Genomic DNA, 18,477 nt, shown 5'->3' with positions numbered 1-18,477 from the left:
TTAGAGTTATTTCGAATATCTTATTTCACTACATTTTTGTTTTTGCACATATTGAAATCAAGAGTATGCAACTAAGACTCAGTTAACATTAAGTCAAGATAAACTGTTTTTTGTTGTTGTTTTTAAATGTCTTAAATTGTTTACCACATCTCAACCCTGCAATTTCAGTGAACTTGTCAGCCTAGGTCATGGGGCACCACTTGACATATTGTCAAATTGGTTTAGTAAATCAAATCTGGTGAATCCATTTATTCTGTACTGTGGCATAATGGCATCCAGCTTTAATTTCAGTGGACGTCAGCAGTGCATTAGGAGCAGCACACTGATGTTCAGACGGACGTTGTGTTAAACCTGGTGCCTGGCAGATGCTGCAGTCTAGTGGTGGCAACAGCAAAATGCAGAGAACAGCAATTAAATACCCGACCCGATTTAAATAAATGTCAGCATCCGACTTTTAACAGAATAAATCAGGACTACAAATTCCCGTTGCTTCAGGGCAAGTAACTGACAAATCAAATACAATTCACATGTAAATCATGACATAGCCTTTTATTTATTAATGAATTTATTTTTTAAAAATGACTTCAAATACATGATGGAAAACTTGAGGAATTCATTTTACGCTGAGGCTACATTTCTCACACTTCGTGGTTCCAACAGGTTGTTCTGTCAGCTACTTCCACATTATGATATTATAGGGAACACTGATTTCCTGATCAAGGCATCTCCAAATCCCCCACATAGAGTTACCAGTTCATCATGTGCACCTTTGTGGGTGTACCTAATAAACTAACTCGGAGTGGGTTCTTTGTACTACTTCAATTACAGGTGACAGTGAACTGGCCTGTGCACATTTTGAAAAAGGCAACAAAGACACACTCCCTCCCTCCAACAGAACCACAGAGACCCAATCAGAAACAGGGCGAGGCCACAGTTACTGAGGTGGTACGAGACAATGCTTTCCAGCCCTGATGTTTGACAACTTAAAAATGCTTATTATAGGCAATTCAAGTAATATTCCTGTTGTTTTTGAGCAAAGGAGTACAAAACAGAAGTGACAGGAAAAAGATGACTCAGGTGAGGAAAGTGTAGAATCGGGGAAATGATGCATAAGAAAGCAAAAAAGCCAAATATTTCCAAACTTCTAGATGTGTTGTGGTATGATGGCAGCTCAGTCTTCCGACTGTAAATTGAAAAAAAAGGGGGTGAAGGGGACAAATATGAAGCTGGTGGAAATAGCAGATGACTCTGAGTTTGGATGAAAAAAAAAAAAAAAACAAACTTTTACATCTTTAGAAAATTATACCAATATCTTGTGCAACATATCCAAATACTAAACTACACTGTATAATTCCTATATATGAGTTTATCCTCTGAATAGTGTTCTTTCCTCCATCTGTCACTGATTTGTATTTTCTTACAAAGCAGGTGACAACGAAGGAAAAGTAAAGCACCAAAAAAATTCTCGTGCACACTCACCGTTATATTTGCTCGGTCATTAAGTAAACTTAATTAGGTAACCTTGTAAAGTTGTATAAATCAAAAAAGAACAATGGAAATAACTTCAGCAGCTTTAGAATTAAAACCATCGTGAGTGGGGGAAAGAGAAGAGAGGCAGTGAAGCACTTGGAAAACCTGCGATTATTAAAGAAAACTAGAGGCATCCCAAATGTTGCATTTCCTCTTCATCTCACTTTGCTCCACCCGTTTTCCCTGTCCTGACCACACTGTCATGGAAGACTCACGCCCCTCTGATTTGAAATGAGGGACATGAGTTCAGGAGCAACCCTGATCTGACGCCACTCGAATTGGTCCCCTCCCCCTTTCTCCACGCTGAGACTTAAGTGCACGTCGAAGCTGTCAGATGAAGACTAGCGCTTTCCTTTGGCTTCTTCGGCATCTTTTTCTGAAATAAAATAAGAATTTTAGGGGTTTGCGAGCTTCAACATGGTAAAACTTTATGCAAAATTGCTATAAACAACTTGGAATCGGAACAAAAATGTGAATTATCACCAGACTAGGGATGTTTATGGTTAAATTAATTGCTGTTGAGAATTTAACTGATGAAAAATATATTAACCTCCAATCAGTGAAGGGCACAAATACATTAATCATCTTATAAATTACAAATACAGGTTTATCAAATATATCAAAATAAAATAGAAAGGACATTCCATACAAACTGACATTGTTGCATTATGGTCATTTAGTAGCCTAAAAGTTCAAAATCTGCATCTCTCCATCAGATCATGATCAAACAACCCAGTTAGGTGGAAAATCTTGCATGATTCAGAAGATATTGGTTAAAGGTTTACAACCTTCTCCTCTTAACTAAAATTCACTGCCATTTTCTAGCCTTACGTGTCAGAACATAGTGTGTACAAATTACATGTCCAGTACATTTATTAATGTTAAAACGTGCACTTTCAGCTTCTACAAAAGTTTGAACAGAATTGAGTAAAACCAAATATAATACATAATTTGACATCCAGTCAAAAAGTATTAACTTTACAGAACTGTTCAGAGTGTTAACTGATCATCTTCTCACCTTTCCTGAGTTCGTCTCTCTTCTTGGCAGCATCCTCCCTCTGTTTCTTGATGATGGCCAGTCTGGCCAGGTCGGCCCTGGCCTGGTCAGTCTTCCCCTCAAGATGGAGCTTCATGTAGCGTTCCTTTGACTTCTGCTTCTCTATCTCCTCTCTGACAGAGAGAACAGGAGGGCACACAAACAAAGATCAGACACAGTAATACTTAGTCAAAACAAAAAGCCTGACGCTATTAAGAGGACACTGTATGATTTAACACAAACGCCAAGATTCTTTTCCTTGGTGACTGACACCCACCTCTCTCTGCGAGACAGCTCTCTGGGAGCAGTAATGTCTAATTCAGTCACCTTCTTGCTCTTCTGAGACACACGGTTGGGGTTCTCGATCTCTATAAGCCCCTCAACTCCACACTTCTTTTTGGACTGCAAGTAAAAAGAAACCCCTTTAGAACATCACTGAGACATGACACCACCAGTATAGAGCTGGTAAATAACGGCACAGGCAGGTAAGCTTGTTTGTCTACTGGCTACTACACACAAACATTTCTATCCAGAACCATTTTAGTGTACATTTTGAATTTTCTTAAACCCTCTCATGACAGGCCAAAATTAAACAATGTAACATTCGCAAAGTGACAGCATTTTAAAGGAGTTAAAGCTAAATACATCATAGAAGGTGCATGGATGTCAGTCTCTGAGTGGTGAACTCCAGACCTGAATGAGAATGCATCTTTGCAGGTGTCACCAGAAACATCTGGGCAACAATTGGGCTGAAGACATCACAGCACTGTTTTCCCTGCACTCTTTGAGTTGGAGGAGCAGCAGCTAAATTACAAACTTCCTCACCAGGTAATTCCTGGAATACGTCACCACTACACATTCGATTACTCTCATACTCTCCAAGACCTAGAACCAGTTTTGGGGTGCCTGACCTCTAGTGCTGTATTCTAGGGAACTGGACTTGTTCTAGTTTCTTGAAGTCGTTTCAGCTCTCATCCAAAAGGCTTCTTCAGTTCTGACCGAAGGGGAGTTGCAGTCTTTTAAACTATGTGTGGCAATGTCCTTACAGAGTTGCTAAGGACATGTGTGAGCTCTGTGTTTTTAGAGTCGTTAGGGCTACTTATGGGTTGTTGACCAAACCATTCTTCATGTGGGTTGCTAGGGCTAGGTGAGCTCAGTTTGCTAAACTGTCTGGGGTGAGAATTCCGAACAGCATTGTAGGTGGGTGATAGGTAGTGTGGTAGGTCACCTCCTCTGTTCAAAGATGGTTATTCCAGTTTGATGATGGATTATGTTACACCTCTTACAAACCATCTGTCTTCTCTGTACATCTTTACCCTTAGAGGGTATATTTTTTCTCCTTTAAATGCAAGTGGACAGAAGCTTGACCTGAAGAGCTGGCCCTCATTTGTTGTGCCATTTGTATATGGAGGGGTCAGTCAGCACTGCAAAGAGGAATCTGTACAGTGCTGGCTGCACTGAGCAGCACAAATTACATTTTCCTGTGTATGCCTGGGTGTTTTGTCCTTGGAATGGACAAGTTTCTGCCTCAGCGTGTTGGTAGGTTTAATTTTAGATTTTCCCACCACATAAGGAATGACAGTGTTATATCTTGACTGACCATGACAATGACAAAAAAAAGTTAAGTGCGTAAACAGCAATGTTATTAAATCCTAACGGATTATCAAGTCAACATTAGACCCACTCACTCACCTCAGAGTCGCTTTCACTGCTGCTCTCTTCGTCAGACTCAGAAGAGCTGCCTTTCTCTGCTCCCCCTTTTTCCTCCTGTGAACACACACATCCAATCACACTGGACCTGGTTTGAAGGGAACTCCATGTCTGCCATTTATGTCCTGACACTCACCAGCTCCCTCTGCGCTTTCATCTGCCTGTCAATCTCTTCAGGGTTGCTGAATTGCTTCCCTCGACCCTTGTGGCCCTTTTTACCTGGAACACAGATGTCAAGAGTTGTCACAGATCAATCAAATGAATCTGGCTACTCTTTTAAAAAGTTTCTTATTCCACAAGCACACTACAATGTTTTTTAAAACATTTGTATATATGTTCAGGAATATGATTAAATGCCGTCTTGTTATTGCTCTTTGTTGATGCTGAGATGCCTGGACTGGTTACCATGATCGTTTCCAAAGTTAAAAAGCTTGTGGTGATGCAACAGCGGATGGAACTACGTGGTACAAGTATGTCTGTTAATATGTACACACCCTGCACCATCATTAAGATCTTATCCCTTTACAAAGTGTGAACAGGGGCGAGGTGTGTGTGTGTGTGTGTGTGTGTGTGTGTGTGTGTGTGTGTGTGTGTCGAGACACATGATGATCAATGACGGTCAGTTCCCTTCACAGGCAAATGTCATAACAACATAGCTTTGAACAGTGACGTGAAGGCACTGGCTATATTGCTAGTGAATATCAAAACATTTGAGAAAGTCTTCAGTAATATTAATCATCGCCGAAGCGGTCTCCAGTCCACATGGTACAGGCGGTTAAACACAAATGGCCATAAACCAAATCTTTCAAACCGTTTAAGATCCTGAAATTACCACCAAACTGTAAAACGTTTTGACGTAGAAGGCGCGAATTAATCACCATGAGTACATTTGCTTTCTTTCTTCGGTCGCTCGGACCCGCAAATAGACCTTGCTACCCGGTTAGCATGCTAGCAGCTAAGCATGTGAGAGCTGAACGGGATTCGTACCACACCAGCTAACAATTCGCTAGCTAGACTTAGCCTGCTGAAAATTAGCATTTAACGTGAACTTTAATGATAATACTCACCGCCCCGAGGCATTATCAAGAGTTAAGTTTGTACAGACCAAGTCCACTATTATAAGGCTGAATGACCCGACAGTTGTACAACCAACGCTGATGGTTTAAAGTGCTAAAAGAAAAGACCAGAAAGTACTTCGTCTCTCCCGCTGTCAGCAGGACAAAACGTCGAAATGCTGCATTCACTCACGACAGCATACGCATGCGCAGTTACGACCATTCAACCAATCGCTGCACTGAGCATCTCCTCCTGCGCATTTAACTGACGTGTGCACCCACCAATTAGCGAAAGGGCGTTAAATTAATTCATAAAATGACACTGAACTGTGTTTTATACAACATATGTTTTGTATGAGGCCCAGTACAGCCTGTCAAAATCTAATTTCTTGGAAATATACTCTCACAAATAGTATATTTCACATGGGATGGACATGTAATTCAGTCATCTTGCTAATATTACTATGTATTGCAAATATAGTGATGGGGAAAAATAAAGAATATGTTAAAGAAAAAAAATAATAAAATAAAAACCTATAATGCTAAATACACACATTACATGACTGTGTTCTCATTGCAATATTATACAAATATTTCAATGATTTTAACAAAGAAATCTCAGCTCAAGGCTCTGACTCCAGACTTCAAACTCGGGTTGAGATGTGTGTAGTTTGGCAGTTTTTGTCATTATCTCTGTCTTCTTTGAATGTGTCACTGGTTACAACTCAACTCAAGTATTAACAGAATAAGGGGTTCATATAATATGTATAAAATATATACAAAATGTGAATGAAAAATCATTTTTATTTTTCATCTGAATATAAAACACAGAAAATACACAGAATATTCAAAAGAAAATATCAGCCTATACCTGCCGTACAGATGTAAAAGATGTAGAAAATATGCTGTGTGTTGAAGAAAGATGTTCAAGGTTGGTCCGTTTTCATGGTGATTGTACAAATGTACAACAGAACATTAATAACACGCACTACATCTGATCCTGTGGTGCCTGCCTTTCCAATAAATACGAGCAGGGCAGAGTCCTACAGCACAATAGTCCTCATTATGAGAAAACTCATTAGCACTTTATTTTACATCTGTTCTTAAGAGCAAAAACAAAAAGAAAAAGAAAAAAGATTTACAACGACACACTTTAAACTCTGATGTCCTTTTATGAAGGCATCATATCAGATCCGTCATTTCTTTCTTCGATGTTGAATCTTTAAATCTTCCACTTCTTTCTCAATCAGGTGGTACTCCACGGTAGTTTCCGTCAACTACAAAGAAAAGATTAAATATCAGTTCACAGCTTTGGTAAGACAAGCAAAATTCAATCAAACATTTCTACCTCTGTGTATAAAGATGTATATTGCCTCTTTAATGTGACTGAGACTGTACAGGCATAATAAAAGCTGCTTGGTTCTTACCATGTCCAAGAGAACTTCAATCTTCAGTTTCAGGAGATTGTTCTCTTCCTCCAGCTGTACGTTTTTTTTCTTAAGCCGCTGCAATTCCCTACTTGATCCATTCCCTCCAGATTCTGGGTAAACAAAACACACACAAAAAACAGGAATCAATTTTACACTGAGCACTCAGAGACCAGCAATGAATGATCCAACAACTGTGGCAACATATGCCAGACCACTGCAGTGGCATTGTCAGAGTCACTACCTGTAATCCACTGTCCCTCTTCAAACTTCCAGGTCTGACCTCCGATGTTCATCGCAGGAGGTCCATACTCAAGGCCCAGCTCCACTTCTCTTGTTGACCGATCCAACTAAAAAAGGTGAAAAAGAAATCAACAGTAGCAGCCCTCTTACACAATCTTGCTACATCTCAGCTGTCTCAAGGCAATTCATTTTCAACCATTTGCTTTTGACCCCATTAGTCTTATTGTCACGTACCAATCAGTGCATTTTAATAAAAAAAAAAAAACGTGAGCTGCCACTGTACAGAAGGTTCTCACTCACCGTGTGAAGGCTGGACAGAGATGCAGATTTACGAGGTGGAGTCTTCTTCGGACTGAACGTGTTTCCAAAGAACGGCATCTTTAGTGATTTTTTAAGGTCCTGTGTAAAAGATATCACACAAAAGGAAGTATCAATATTTTATACATAACGTAGTCACAGTATGTGTTTACGTTGCCAAACGGTACATTACCGAGCTAAAGCTAGGTGGCTAACACTCGCTAGGTGTTAGTACTACTCATACCTGACAATTAATTGAAACTGTCGACTGCCTCACAGGTGGGTTAGTTGTTGTTGTGTTACTGAAAATATAGTACTTGTATATTTACCTCCATACAGACTATTTCTATAATTTCTTAGCTTGGTGGTTGAAATTCTTCTCTCCAAACAAAACCATGCTTGCCAGTGCGCAAGCGTGAAGGTTCCATTTCCCTGAAAGTTGCAACACTGAGATATCGCAAGGCTTTAATTTAAAACACTTGCAAGGGATTTGCCAACACCAGCAAGTTTACGACATTGTAGCTGTAATCTTAAGCTTCAGTGTATTATCTAAAGCTTAATATGCAAACTCTAATAGCCTATTTTGCATCAACGTTAACCTAAACACCCCTATGTAGGGGAGATAATGGTACCATCCATGTAACGTAAACGCATCACCATGGTGATCGTTTCACTCGGCTTTCAGAGCAGTATGCACAAATCGTGAAATCAGAGAAATCGATTAAAAATGTTTCTGAAACGCAGCCTATCAAAGATAATGGGTTTAAACCATAACCCAACAATAACAAATCATGCTATGAACGGGTTATACATGATCAAGTATGACGGTGACCCCGTCATTGTTCACTTAGCCCCAGTGGCCTAATGGATAAGGCACTGGCCTCCTAAGCCAGGGATTGTGGGTTCGAGTCCCATCTGGGGTGATCACTTTTGCGTTTCATCGTGAGGTCGACAGTGAACGTTTACCGCTATGATAATGAAAACTTAAAATCCTATAGGCAGTAATACGTGATGACTGCCGACACCTACCTTTTAATCGGCAGCTGAGAAGTCATATTTCACCGTCGCTCCCCGTGAGAGTGACCATCTTAAGAACATTTAGCTGTTGAAATTCATGACACGGGAACATATCAACCACGATGGAGAGGAAGAGCATCACACTGTGCGTCCTGCTGAGCGCACTGGCTGCATCAATGCAAACATACCGTGAGTAATTTCGCTGTACAGTGTCCGTACATGACGGAAACTAATTTTGAATCCAATATAATTCAGTTTAACCAAATGTTTTTGAAGAACAGCTGTTTGTTTACAAGGGACTTGCGTATGGCAGCATGCAGCAGCTCATGGTGGCACCTGGCAAAGTTTTCAATAAGGCTATTTCTTATTTTTGCCCTCTTCTGCTCCATTCTAGTCTGTTTACGTAGGCTATATCTACATATATAATGCTACTTTAAATCTTTGAAGTATGACACATAATAGTTAGCCCGGAAATATATTCGGAAGCAATTTATTTCCTGTTTCATGTTTACTGGGAAAAACCCAAACATACAATAAATAAGATTTAGTTTAAAATAGTAAATTACATACCTGTATGTCCAGGTCAAACTGTGAATTAATGTGAACCCCTTTGCTTGTCTAATATGAGTATCCATTTGGCAGAAACCTGTCAAGCAACAAATAGCAACACATAAAAAAAGAAGAAGAAGACAAAAATGGTTCCATTTTCCTTATAATCCATTCTAACGGTGTCATAACATTATCTTACATAATACTTGTTATCCAACCTCAACCCTGTAACCCTGTCCATCCTCCTACAATGGTAGAGCTCCAAGAGGCCACCGTGTTCTGGGATGCTGCCCAGAAAAGTGTGATCCTGAAAGAGGGGGTGATGGAGACGGAGGGGGGAGCGTACGGCTACTTCAATGACACCCTGCTCATGTCTGGGTGGGGTGTCTTGGAGATCTGCGCAGGTCATGGTGGAAACACACAGGAGGACGAGACCACCTTTTTCCTGGCTGGGTACCTGGAAGGTTACCTCACTGCTGGGTGGGTGTCAGAGGGTCTTGTAGCTAACTGGTATTACAATAGATCTTGAGTGTGTTATCTCAAACTGATTTGCTTTGAGACCACAGAGTCAGTTTACTGTCAACGGACACGCACCTGAACACATCACTTCCAGCACACTTTCATGTAATGATAGTGCTTTTTCAGTCTCAATAGACTGTTGTCTACATGTATTTACAACCGCTAATCATCATTTTGTCAACATGATTCCATACTAAGACACAGACTACAATCATTATATTGGTTTATTCTGTACACTTATCTATTGCATGAATGTCTGCCGTGAGGGAGGGATCCCTCCTCAGTTGTTCCTCCTGACAATTCTTCCATTTTCTGACCTTTAAAGTTCCCTAATTTTGTTTTAGCCAGTTTGTTTTATTTATTCCTTTTACATCAATGGGAGGAAAATAACAACAAATGAAATTTACCACCTATATGAAGTTAGACATTTGCAATGCAGGGCAGAGAAAAAAGGTGGAAAAAAAGTTTTACCATAAACGTGTTTTCTTCCACTTAGAAACAGTTAATAGTTAATGTTATCAGTGTGGTCTGCAGTCTTTTACTACTATTACAGGCTGATATGTCCACTGTAAAAGACACTCTAATAATACAGAATAGACTTACTTTTCTTGCATTGCCAATATGTTAACTCCAACAACACAGTAAAGTTTGGTAATTGGGTTACAGTTCTCAGCAGCGTTGCTAGCTGTGGTTTAATTCCCAGTGTTGTTCTTGTCTCTCTGCAGACAGATGTTCAATCATTACTCCAACATGTACCCCCAACTCATAAAGGACGAGAAGGTTCTGAATCCCCTGAAGAGGTTTTTAAGGTACGGTGTTGACATCAGTTTGTGTTCAACATTAACACTAAGTCTGTTGGAATTAAATAAATATTGTGTCCCCTCTTATTATACCAGAGGTTCATCCCTTGAGCCACAGAAAACATTGAAATTTGCAAAGAAAGAAAGAATTTTCACCTGCACTGTCCCTTGTTTGTGAACTATGCTAAATGTAAAAATGATATTTATTCATGTGGTGATCCTGAATTTAGATACACAGCAAAATCAATAATACACTAATTGGTAACAGAAACAACCCAAAGTGCCTTTCAGCTCTCTGAATGTCCCCCAGCAAACAGGACCAGTGGGCAAGAGACCAGGTGAAACTGAGGAGATACAGCGACCCCTTGTGGAAGCATCTGGGACTGATCCTGGCCCAGCTGGATGGACTCCATGCCGGAGCGGCACTGTGGGCCAAACGCAAACACAGAGAGGTGTGTGCGAGTGTGTGTTGGAGAGCTGGTGAAAGAGCTGTCTCAGTATCATTTCATTCATCGGTGCCACTCGCTCTCTCCTTCCTGCCCAGCCTCTGTCAGCGTTTGCCCTCCAGATTCTGAATGGTGTCGGCGACCTCCTGGACCTTGTCCCAGCTCTGACGCCTCGCTCCAACTCCTCCACGGGGGCCGGCGCTTTCAGGATGCCAGGAATGGGCCACTGCACTGCTCTCATCAAGGTTAGGCCAGGCCCATTTGGCTCAAGCATGAGGGAGCACTTGGGAAGCCTCAACGGGCGCCTAATTGGTTGTATTGTGGGGCCTGGTGCATGGGGATTCTGCCTCAGAAATGTGTCAATGACTGGTAAAGGCCATTTGCAGGCCAATGTTTTCTCCCATTTACACCAATTCAGGTAACAAAGACAAAGTGCAAATAGTGTAGAAGTGAGGACACTGAGTGATGCAGCGCAACCAGACATCATATATTGTTACTTTTTATTTAGATTTTGTTTCTTTTTATCCCATTTCATTAGCGGAACCTTCATTTTGCATTTTTTCCCCTTTATTTGGAAATGTTTCCTTTAATTTTGATAACAGTCTCTGTATCCGTGTATCATATTTCTTAAAGGCAAGATGTGTAAATATTGTCCAACTGTCAAATTCACACTCCAAACAAATAGGTGGGGGGGGGGGGGCACAGCATATCACTGTACTGTAGCAACCATTAGCTTGTTAGCCTAGTTAGCAGTGCAGCTAGCGGTCTGGAAAGGGAGCTTGGAGCACTAGGGGAGTGCTGCTGTTTTTGACTGCCAGGAAAAGAAGGCACGGAAAAGTATTTTGAGCAAGTGCTAATGCTAGCATGGCTGATGTTTAAGTGGTTGGTTTTGTGAGTGAGGATGCTAACATTCACAAATTATAGCACAGCAGTGAACACAAAGTATAGCTGAGGCTAATGGGAATGTCGTAAGTTTACCATGTGTTTGGCCATTAATTATCAAACGAATCATAAGTTTGACTTGAACATGGGGCTGGATGAAAAGTTTTAAGATCACCAAATCCGGGGTTTTACAATTGTTACTGACACAAGAGTCATTCAGTTTGAAAGTGTTGAATACATGCTCCTAACAAATGGGAAGCAGCATATCATTGTAGCATCCATAAGCAGCTAGTTAGCCCTTTTAGCCCCGTTAGCCATGGAGCTAGCGGTCCGGACTGGGAGCTTAAAGCACTAGAGGAGTGTTGGTGTTTTTTTCAACCACCAGGAGGGGAAGGTTTTTAGGCTTACGGTCTTTTAAACTAAAAAGTCATACATATTGCACCTTTAACTAAAATTGTCACATTTACCAGTACTCAGACACAACATTACACACGTACCTCACGTCAACTGCGCTCTCTCTGTTCTGTATTTCAGGTGCTGCCAGGCTTTGAGAACCTGTTGTTTGGCCACTCGAGCTGGTACACATATGCAGCCACCATGCGTATATATAAACACTGGGACTTCAGGTTGTCTGACACACACACCGCCACTGGAAAGATGTCGTTCAGCAGTTATCCAGGTACACACAGATGCTTGCACAAACTATATCATCATGCACATGAGCTGCACACTACCAGAGGACTTGCATGGCATAAGTAAAAGTGAGATTGTTGATGCAACAGTGTTCTCAGAGTAAATGGCTTGAATTTTGAACAGCAGAGCTTGTCAGCCTACAGTGTGCACCAAAGCACAGTCTTCTTGTAAAAGCCCCGAGCTGAGGTGAACAGCTTGTCCTTAATCCACACGGTTTCGTTTTCATCTTGGAAAAATATAAACACTGACATCAAGGACTTAACCCAAATCCTCAATGAACATTCTCCACTGAAAGTAATTCTCCTGCTAAGCGCACGGCTTAGTCAGCGATGAGGAAACATCCAGCGCAGTGTGTGTACACCCTAAACAGAGCGGTATAAAATGTATTCCCTCTCTGTCAAGTCGGGGGGAGAGGCTGAGTAATTTGGCGGACAAAGACTTGCCGAGTGGCCCGTGCCATAAAAATCCTCTTATGGCCTCCATTGCTATCAGAACACAAGTGGTTTTGAAGCCTTATTTTTAGAGAGTAACAAGGGCAAGGGTATCACTTCACTCCATTAAAATGAAGAGAGGAAATACACCCCTGCCACTGCAGGTGGTGTGTAACCTGTACAGCCTCCTTAAGCCGCTTTCTCTCTGACAATGTGAAACACTCAGCCTGCACAGCAGATCAGGGCCAAGGAAGGTCAGGAAGGATCAGGAAGGAGAAAATATGCAGTATGAATACTTACGTAGATGTAGAAGTAGTGGAGGTGGAAATAATCCTTGGTATATGATTTTTATTATTGATAGCAGCAGTGTGGTATATTAATTATTGATATTAGTAATAATAGAAATATTTCTTTGCCCTGTATGTAGTTATAAGCTAGTAATACTAGCAGGTATAATATAAATAAGTATGGCATTGGCAAGGTCAGAAAGACCAATACTACACATATCTATCTGTAAATATATCACTACAGCTACCAGCCAACCAGAGCTGTTTTTCCTGGTTTTCCTTCTTTATGCTAAGCTAAGCTAACCAGCTCTTGACTGTGGTTGTACTAAAAAGGCTTTTCCTCTATTGGCAGTGATCTATTTTACTTGAACCTGCAACGGGTGCTTCAGTGGACACTTTTTGGCAGCAGAAAGAAGCTGCTGTTATGTTTTTGCAAGAGGATCCAAACACAAGACACTGAGGCAGCCAGGTTATAAAAGAAAAGGTGATCATTGTTAACAAAGCTGAAATGCAGAAAAATCGAAATACAGGCAACAAAAGGGCAGGTGAAGGAAAATCCCCCCCCCAAAAAACAACAAAAAAAACCCCAGAACAAACCAGAAAGCAACAGGGACACAGACAAACCAACAAAGAGTGAGGGGGGGGGGGATACAGGGATAAATACACCAGAACTGATGGATCACACATGAGCAATGAAAAAGCATGGGAAAAAAAACATACAGCAAGTATAAAGCAAAATCTGACACTAGGAGAGGCTTTCGACAATAAATAAGAAATAACAAAAGTAAAACTCATGCGACTTTCCAAAATTCCCTCTCCTTTCTGCTCCGTTTTTGGTCTCCACCGACCCATGAGGGATCTACCCATCTCTTTGGCTGCTAAATGCTCCACCACACTCACCAGCTAGTTGCTAACGTTATCTCCCTGCTGCTCACTTTGAGCATAGGATGAATTCAAGGAAACATCTTCCTGCGGTGATTCAACAGAGAATTTGTGTCGACAGAAAAATCATTATGTGCAATTAACCAGTAATTATAGCTGTCCCAACATGCCGGAGAGTACAACTACAATTACTTCAAACTTGTCCTTGAAAACACTATTACAATATCGGTACAGGACTTTCCACTACTGATAACTAGTCATACAACCTGCATGGAAGCAGTAGGTTGTTGACAAGAATAAGAAATGATCTCATTGCAAGTCTTAAATCATCCACCTCTCTCCCTCCTCTACCCATTGCCACTATATGACCACCACTCCCTCCTCCTCCTCCTCCTCCTCCTCCAGGCTTCCTGATGTCTTTGGATGACTTCTACCTCCTCGGGAGCGGCCTGCTGATGACTCAGACCTCCATCGGCGTCTTCAACGTCTCCCTGTTTACCCATCTCAGCCCGCACAGCCTGCTGTCCTGGCAGAGAGTCCGCCTGGCCAACAGCCTGGCGCACAGCGGAGAGGAGTGGGCGCACATCTTCTCCAAACACAACTCAGGTAAAAATCCTGTTGATGTGAGTCGAGGTTTTCGCTCAAATCAAAGTAGGCAAAAAAAAAAAAAAAAACAAACAACAGGCATCACACACACAATGTCTGTTCACACACAGCAGACATTCACAGTCATATTGCATCCAGTTGAGGAAGCGTACAGGGGGATACAGGATAATTATTTGGTTTCATCTCAAATTGCTCCTCTCTCCCTTAGGCTGTACCAAATGACAAGTGGATGTTTGAAAACAAATCACAATCCATCCGACTGTCATGACATTTCAGTTGAAACCAAGCATCAACCCTAAGGCAGACACTAGAGGAAACATCTGGGAACCACTGAAGTTAATAGGATTCATCCTTTGGAGAAGTAATAATGTCCGTGAGAAAAATCCTGTGCCAATGCATTGAACTGATGTCGAGAAATTTCATTAGACCCGGGAAGACGTTTGACTTGCTGGGGGCACAGCAGGATAAGCCACCAAAGTTATTACATTTCGTCCCTGGGTGGACATGAATGTGAGCCAAATTGCTTCTTTTTTTGTTGTTGAGATATTTCAGTCGGGAACAAAGTGGTTGGACTGGTAGAACAACATTGCCATTCCAGTCATGCCACTAAAATGGCTGAAATTACATCACCTCAGCAAAAAAATGAACCCAGAAATGAGAGGCATGTAACTGCAATGACAAGATTTTGGTTACATTTCTTCTCATTATATTGTTTAAAGACAAACTGCATACTGTATACATCTACTAACTAATCAATTTATTATCATGCACTGCATGTGTAACAGATTCAAGTTTATTTTGTCCCCTTGACCTTTCCTTTTATTGCCAGGGCATCACCGGGTTAGAGCGGGATCGTTCCGGATGCCAGACTAGACCTTTCATGACGGTGACCTCAGTCTTGAACTGAAACCCTGGCTATGTAAAAATACAGTAGACAAGTTTCCATAGAGATCTAGCAGCATCTCAAACAGGCCATCCGTCTCATCACACGACACTAGTGTTTGTTAATTGGCCAGCTGCTTTGATCCTTCACGTCACGTTGCTATGGCAGGGCAGAGAACGGGACAGAGTGTTCTTGAGACTGACGGTCCTCCCATCTCATCCGATCCTCCGGCAGCATCTGAATTCCAAGCTCCTTGTCCTGCTTAACTGTCGAGGTGGCCTGCAGGCGGTTAACAGGAGAGCCTTCACCTTTGTCTGTATTTTCATCTCATATAAATAGGGTTAGGTTAGAAATGCATCGTCCGTGGAAGCCAGTAACGCCAGAGCCAGGAGTTTATGCTACCAGGAGTTGTTTCCACTAGGCACATGCAAGACTGTGCATGTTTTCTTTTCTGTGCCAGTCATAGTTCAGAAGCAATGCACCTGGAGTGAGACTGATAATGTGAAAGGCTGATATTGTTTTTTCATAAGATAAAGCCACCATACTGAAGTGGCCCAAATTGTGTATGTTTGTTTGGTCAAATCATGTATGTTTTGTGTCAGTGCCAACACTAAAAAAGTTTTTAGATTGATTTTCTTCCTTCTTGAATGTCAGGAGTTTATGCCAATACAGTATTAATGTACTTGCAAGGACTTGATGTATAGATATGTAATGTTTTCACTGAACATTACATTGTGAGATGTTGTGTTGTCATACTGTGTTCAAGGAAGTTTTGATATCTGGTTATTGTGATGATCATTCTGCTACATTAGTACGACCTGGTCAGCAGCCAGACTCATAAATGTGTAGCCAGGTTAGCAGTGTGGTGCTAGGAATGGCAATGTCAGGCTGTTGGTCTTTTATCTCAAGCACCATTGTGCCTCAGTACAGCCTCACAGAGCTGCTAATGTGGCTACAGACTATCATAGATCGCAGCTGTCAGAGCATCCTTGAAACTGCTGACAGAGAGAGTTTTGAAGAGCATCCGCCCAAAATGGTGATCTGTGTAGACTGTAGTTAACGGTAAGTCCTTTTAGTGTTACAGACCCTCACAACCCTTACGGATAAAATAATTCTGTGTCTGTGAGTTGGGAACAGAGCATGCCCCTCTCTGTATTTTAGGTACATACAACAGTCAGTACATGGTGGTGGACCTGAGCAGGGTTTCTCTGGGTCACAGTATCAGGACTGGAGCTCTCACTGTGGTGGAGCAGATTCCTGGGAAGGTGATGCACTCTGATCAGACTCCAGCTTTACGCAGAGGTAAGAAACAAACAGTCTATTTGTTTGTCAGCTCCTATAGGGTTTTCAGTTTAATCCAAGATGGCTATTTTGGCTGGACAACCTCCATCTTTAGTTTTGCTACAATTGGCAGGTTATTGGCCATCCTACAACATACCGTTTCATATTGAACTCTACAACCTGAGTGGATACGGCGTGATGTGGAAGAGATATGGAGAAGACTTCTCTTACGACCTCTGCCCCCGAGCCAAAATCCTCCGCAGGGACCAGGGCAAGGTGTCCGACCTCAGCTCCCTCAAGTACATCATGAGATACAACAGTAGGTGGAACAAAAACTCTTGCATTCTTTATATTTTACATCATTTCCTCAACTCAGAGGGCTTTATAGATGTGACAGAAAACACAAATAATTCAGGATATTGTTGCTATTTTTAGACTGCAAGCCGCATGACTAATAGTCACATTGCTCCTGTTTCAGACTATAAGAGAGACCCCTACTCCAAGGGCCATCCATGTAAAACCGTCTGTTGTCGTAACGACCTGAGACCAAGGAGACCGCGTCCAGGAGGCTGTTATGACACTAAGGTCAGAGCTCAGCAGCAGATTCATATTAGATCAATTCACTTTCTCCCTTTTACTCACCAATGCACTCCTTTCTATGTGCCTTCCTCTCTGATCCCTGTCTAATGGTACAGGTGACGGACTACCAGATGGCTGTCCACTTGGCTGCGGAGGCAATAAATGGCCCCACGACGCAGGGGGGCCTGCGTCCGTTCTCTTGGCAATCCTTTAACCTTTCTACTCATCAGGGTCTCCCACACACCTACAACTTTTCATTTGTGACCATGAGGCCCACACTGCGTCTGCCATGACAGAGACAGAAGAATGCCACTCATCCGGGTAGAACAGGTCATGCTTTCCTGTTCGAAGTATCCGGAATCCTAGTATTTGTTGTTACAACACTGAATATCCTGTTGGTACACCAGTGATTTCTGGAAACAGTGTAAAGTTATCAGAAACTGACCATTATCACAACTTAAAATCAGATGTTAAATGGTTAAATGCAGACATGGGGAAGTCTGACTGACTTGGTCAAATGTGCAGTCTATAAAGTGTTGAAGTCATTTATTTTAATGTCAGTCTAACCTAGAACAACACCAGCCTGATTGTGTGTCATCAAACTATTAACTAATCCATTAGTTCATTATCCTAAAATGTATTTTGGAATAAATTAGATTGTTTTGACTGAAGATAAGCCATTAGACACAGTGAGATGTTCCTGTGGGGATCACTTTTGCTCTTATCCATCCAAGAGTTGCACTATTTGACAGTGTACTCTGAGTTAACATGATGGATGCATCAGCAGGTTTTCACAGACTGACATTTTGCTCCACAAAGATTAGGTTTTAGCCATCAGGGAAATACAATTTTCTTTTTTATCATTAATATTATTTTGGGAAATAAATACAGATGTATTTGTTCGTTGTTCATGTTTCAAGTTCTATGCAATGTTTACTCAGGTTTACGCAGTGTGGAACAAAAGTCATCTCACTGATTTATGCAAATATGTCCTATGATAAAGTTTTCATATGATGTAAATTGTGGTGTGTGGTGTTTTGTCCCTTGCTCAGTAGCAATATTAATCATAGTTGAACAAAGAAAACTACAAGTCCCACTTCTTTTGTTCTTGGTCAAGTTTGCATAAAAGACCCAGCCGAAACCCGGAAATTGGGCAACTTGTGCTTACAAAATAAAATGTTTAACTGGTCATAAAGAAACAGCTTGAATGGTTAGCCAATTTGATTGATATATAAATCAGACTGATAACCCAAACACTTAAAGAATACTTAGCATGTTACACCATTTATCCTGAAATATATGTTTAACTCTCTAACTTTGTAGG

General features: G+C 41.4%; 3 protein-coding genes and 1 non-coding gene across 4 annotated transcripts; 2 read left to right on the top strand and 2 right to left on the bottom strand.

The window, feature by feature from the left end:
• Positions 1 to 530: 530 nt before the first annotated feature.
• Positions 531 to 5,561, bottom strand: pdap1a (pdgfa associated protein 1a). The gene is made up of 6 exons (XM_037082202.1): positions 5,344 to 5,561; positions 4,413 to 4,495; positions 4,259 to 4,333; positions 2,844 to 2,968; positions 2,549 to 2,700; positions 531 to 1,906 (listed from the first exon to the last, which is right to left on the bottom strand). The coding sequence occupies exons 1-6, from the start codon at positions 5,354 to 5,356 to the stop codon at positions 1,872 to 1,874; spliced, it is 483 nt and encodes a 160-aa protein (XP_036938097.1). The 5' UTR covers positions 5,357 to 5,561; the 3' UTR covers positions 531 to 1,871.
• Positions 5,562 to 6,117: 556 nt separating this feature from the next.
• Positions 6,118 to 7,750, bottom strand: cby1 (chibby homolog 1 (Drosophila)). Its single transcript, XM_037082260.1, has 5 exons — positions 7,628 to 7,750; positions 7,302 to 7,400; positions 7,003 to 7,108; positions 6,759 to 6,871; positions 6,118 to 6,608 (listed from the first exon to the last, which is right to left on the bottom strand). The coding sequence occupies exons 1-5, from the start codon at positions 7,631 to 7,633 to the stop codon at positions 6,528 to 6,530; spliced, it is 405 nt and encodes a 134-aa protein (XP_036938155.1). The 5' UTR covers positions 7,634 to 7,750; the 3' UTR covers positions 6,118 to 6,527.
• Positions 7,751 to 7,976: 226 nt separating this feature from the next.
• On the top strand, positions 7,977 to 18,173 carry LOC119010267 (phospholipase B-like 1). The gene is made up of 11 exons (XM_037082252.1): positions 7,977 to 8,504; positions 9,122 to 9,344; positions 10,109 to 10,192; positions 10,494 to 10,635; positions 10,728 to 10,874; positions 12,046 to 12,190; positions 14,210 to 14,410; positions 16,455 to 16,595; positions 16,708 to 16,893; positions 17,053 to 17,159; positions 17,270 to 18,173. The coding sequence occupies exons 1-11, from the start codon at positions 8,438 to 8,440 to the stop codon at positions 17,444 to 17,446; spliced, it is 1,620 nt and encodes a 539-aa protein (XP_036938147.1). The 5' UTR covers positions 7,977 to 8,437; the 3' UTR covers positions 17,447 to 18,173.
• trnar-ccu lies at positions 8,149 to 8,221 on the top strand. The gene has a single exon. It is a non-coding gene; the product is annotated as a tRNA-Arg (tRNA).
• Positions 18,174 to 18,477: the final 304 nt, after the last annotated feature.

The sequence above is a fragment of the Acanthopagrus latus genome, chromosome 20 (genome assembly GCF_904848185.1).
Source record: "Acanthopagrus latus isolate v.2019 chromosome 20, fAcaLat1.1, whole genome shotgun sequence".
NCBI classification, from domain to species: Eukaryota; Metazoa; Chordata; class Actinopteri; order Spariformes; family Sparidae; genus Acanthopagrus; species Acanthopagrus latus.
Note: the sequence above shows the minus strand (reverse complement) of the source record. Positions and strands in the feature narration are given on the sequence as shown.

Bases quoted from the DNA above. Each gene is read 5' to 3' on its own strand.
- cby1 (XM_037082260.1), bottom strand. The intron at 6,872-7,002 runs GTAGTGACTCTG...TTGTTTACCCAG, and splicing joins AGAGGGACAGTGGATTACAG to AATCTGGAGGGAATGGATCA. The intron at 6,609-6,758 runs GTAAGAACCAAG...TTTTCTTTGTAG, and splicing joins TTGAAGTTCTCTTGGACATG to TTGACGGAAACTACCGTGGA.
- LOC119010267 (XM_037082252.1), top strand. From the start codon at position 8,438: ATGGAGAGGAAGAGCATCACACTGTGCGTCCTGCTGAGCGCACTGGCT. The intron at 9,345-10,108 runs GTGGGTGTCAGA...GTCTCTCTGCAG, and splicing joins GAAGGTTACCTCACTGCTGG to ACAGATGTTCAATCATTACT. The intron at 16,596-16,707 runs GTAAGAAACAAA...TACAATTGGCAG, and splicing joins GACTCCAGCTTTACGCAGAG to GTTATTGGCCATCCTACAAC.
- pdap1a (XM_037082202.1), bottom strand. The intron at 4,334-4,412 runs GTGAGTGTCAGG...GTGTGTTCACAG, and splicing joins TGAAAGCGCAGAGGGAGCTG to GAGGAAAAAGGGGGAGCAGA. The intron at 2,969-4,258 runs GTGAGTGAGTGG...TTTTACTTGCAG, and splicing joins GCAGTGAAAGCGACTCTGAG to TCCAAAAAGAAGTGTGGAGT.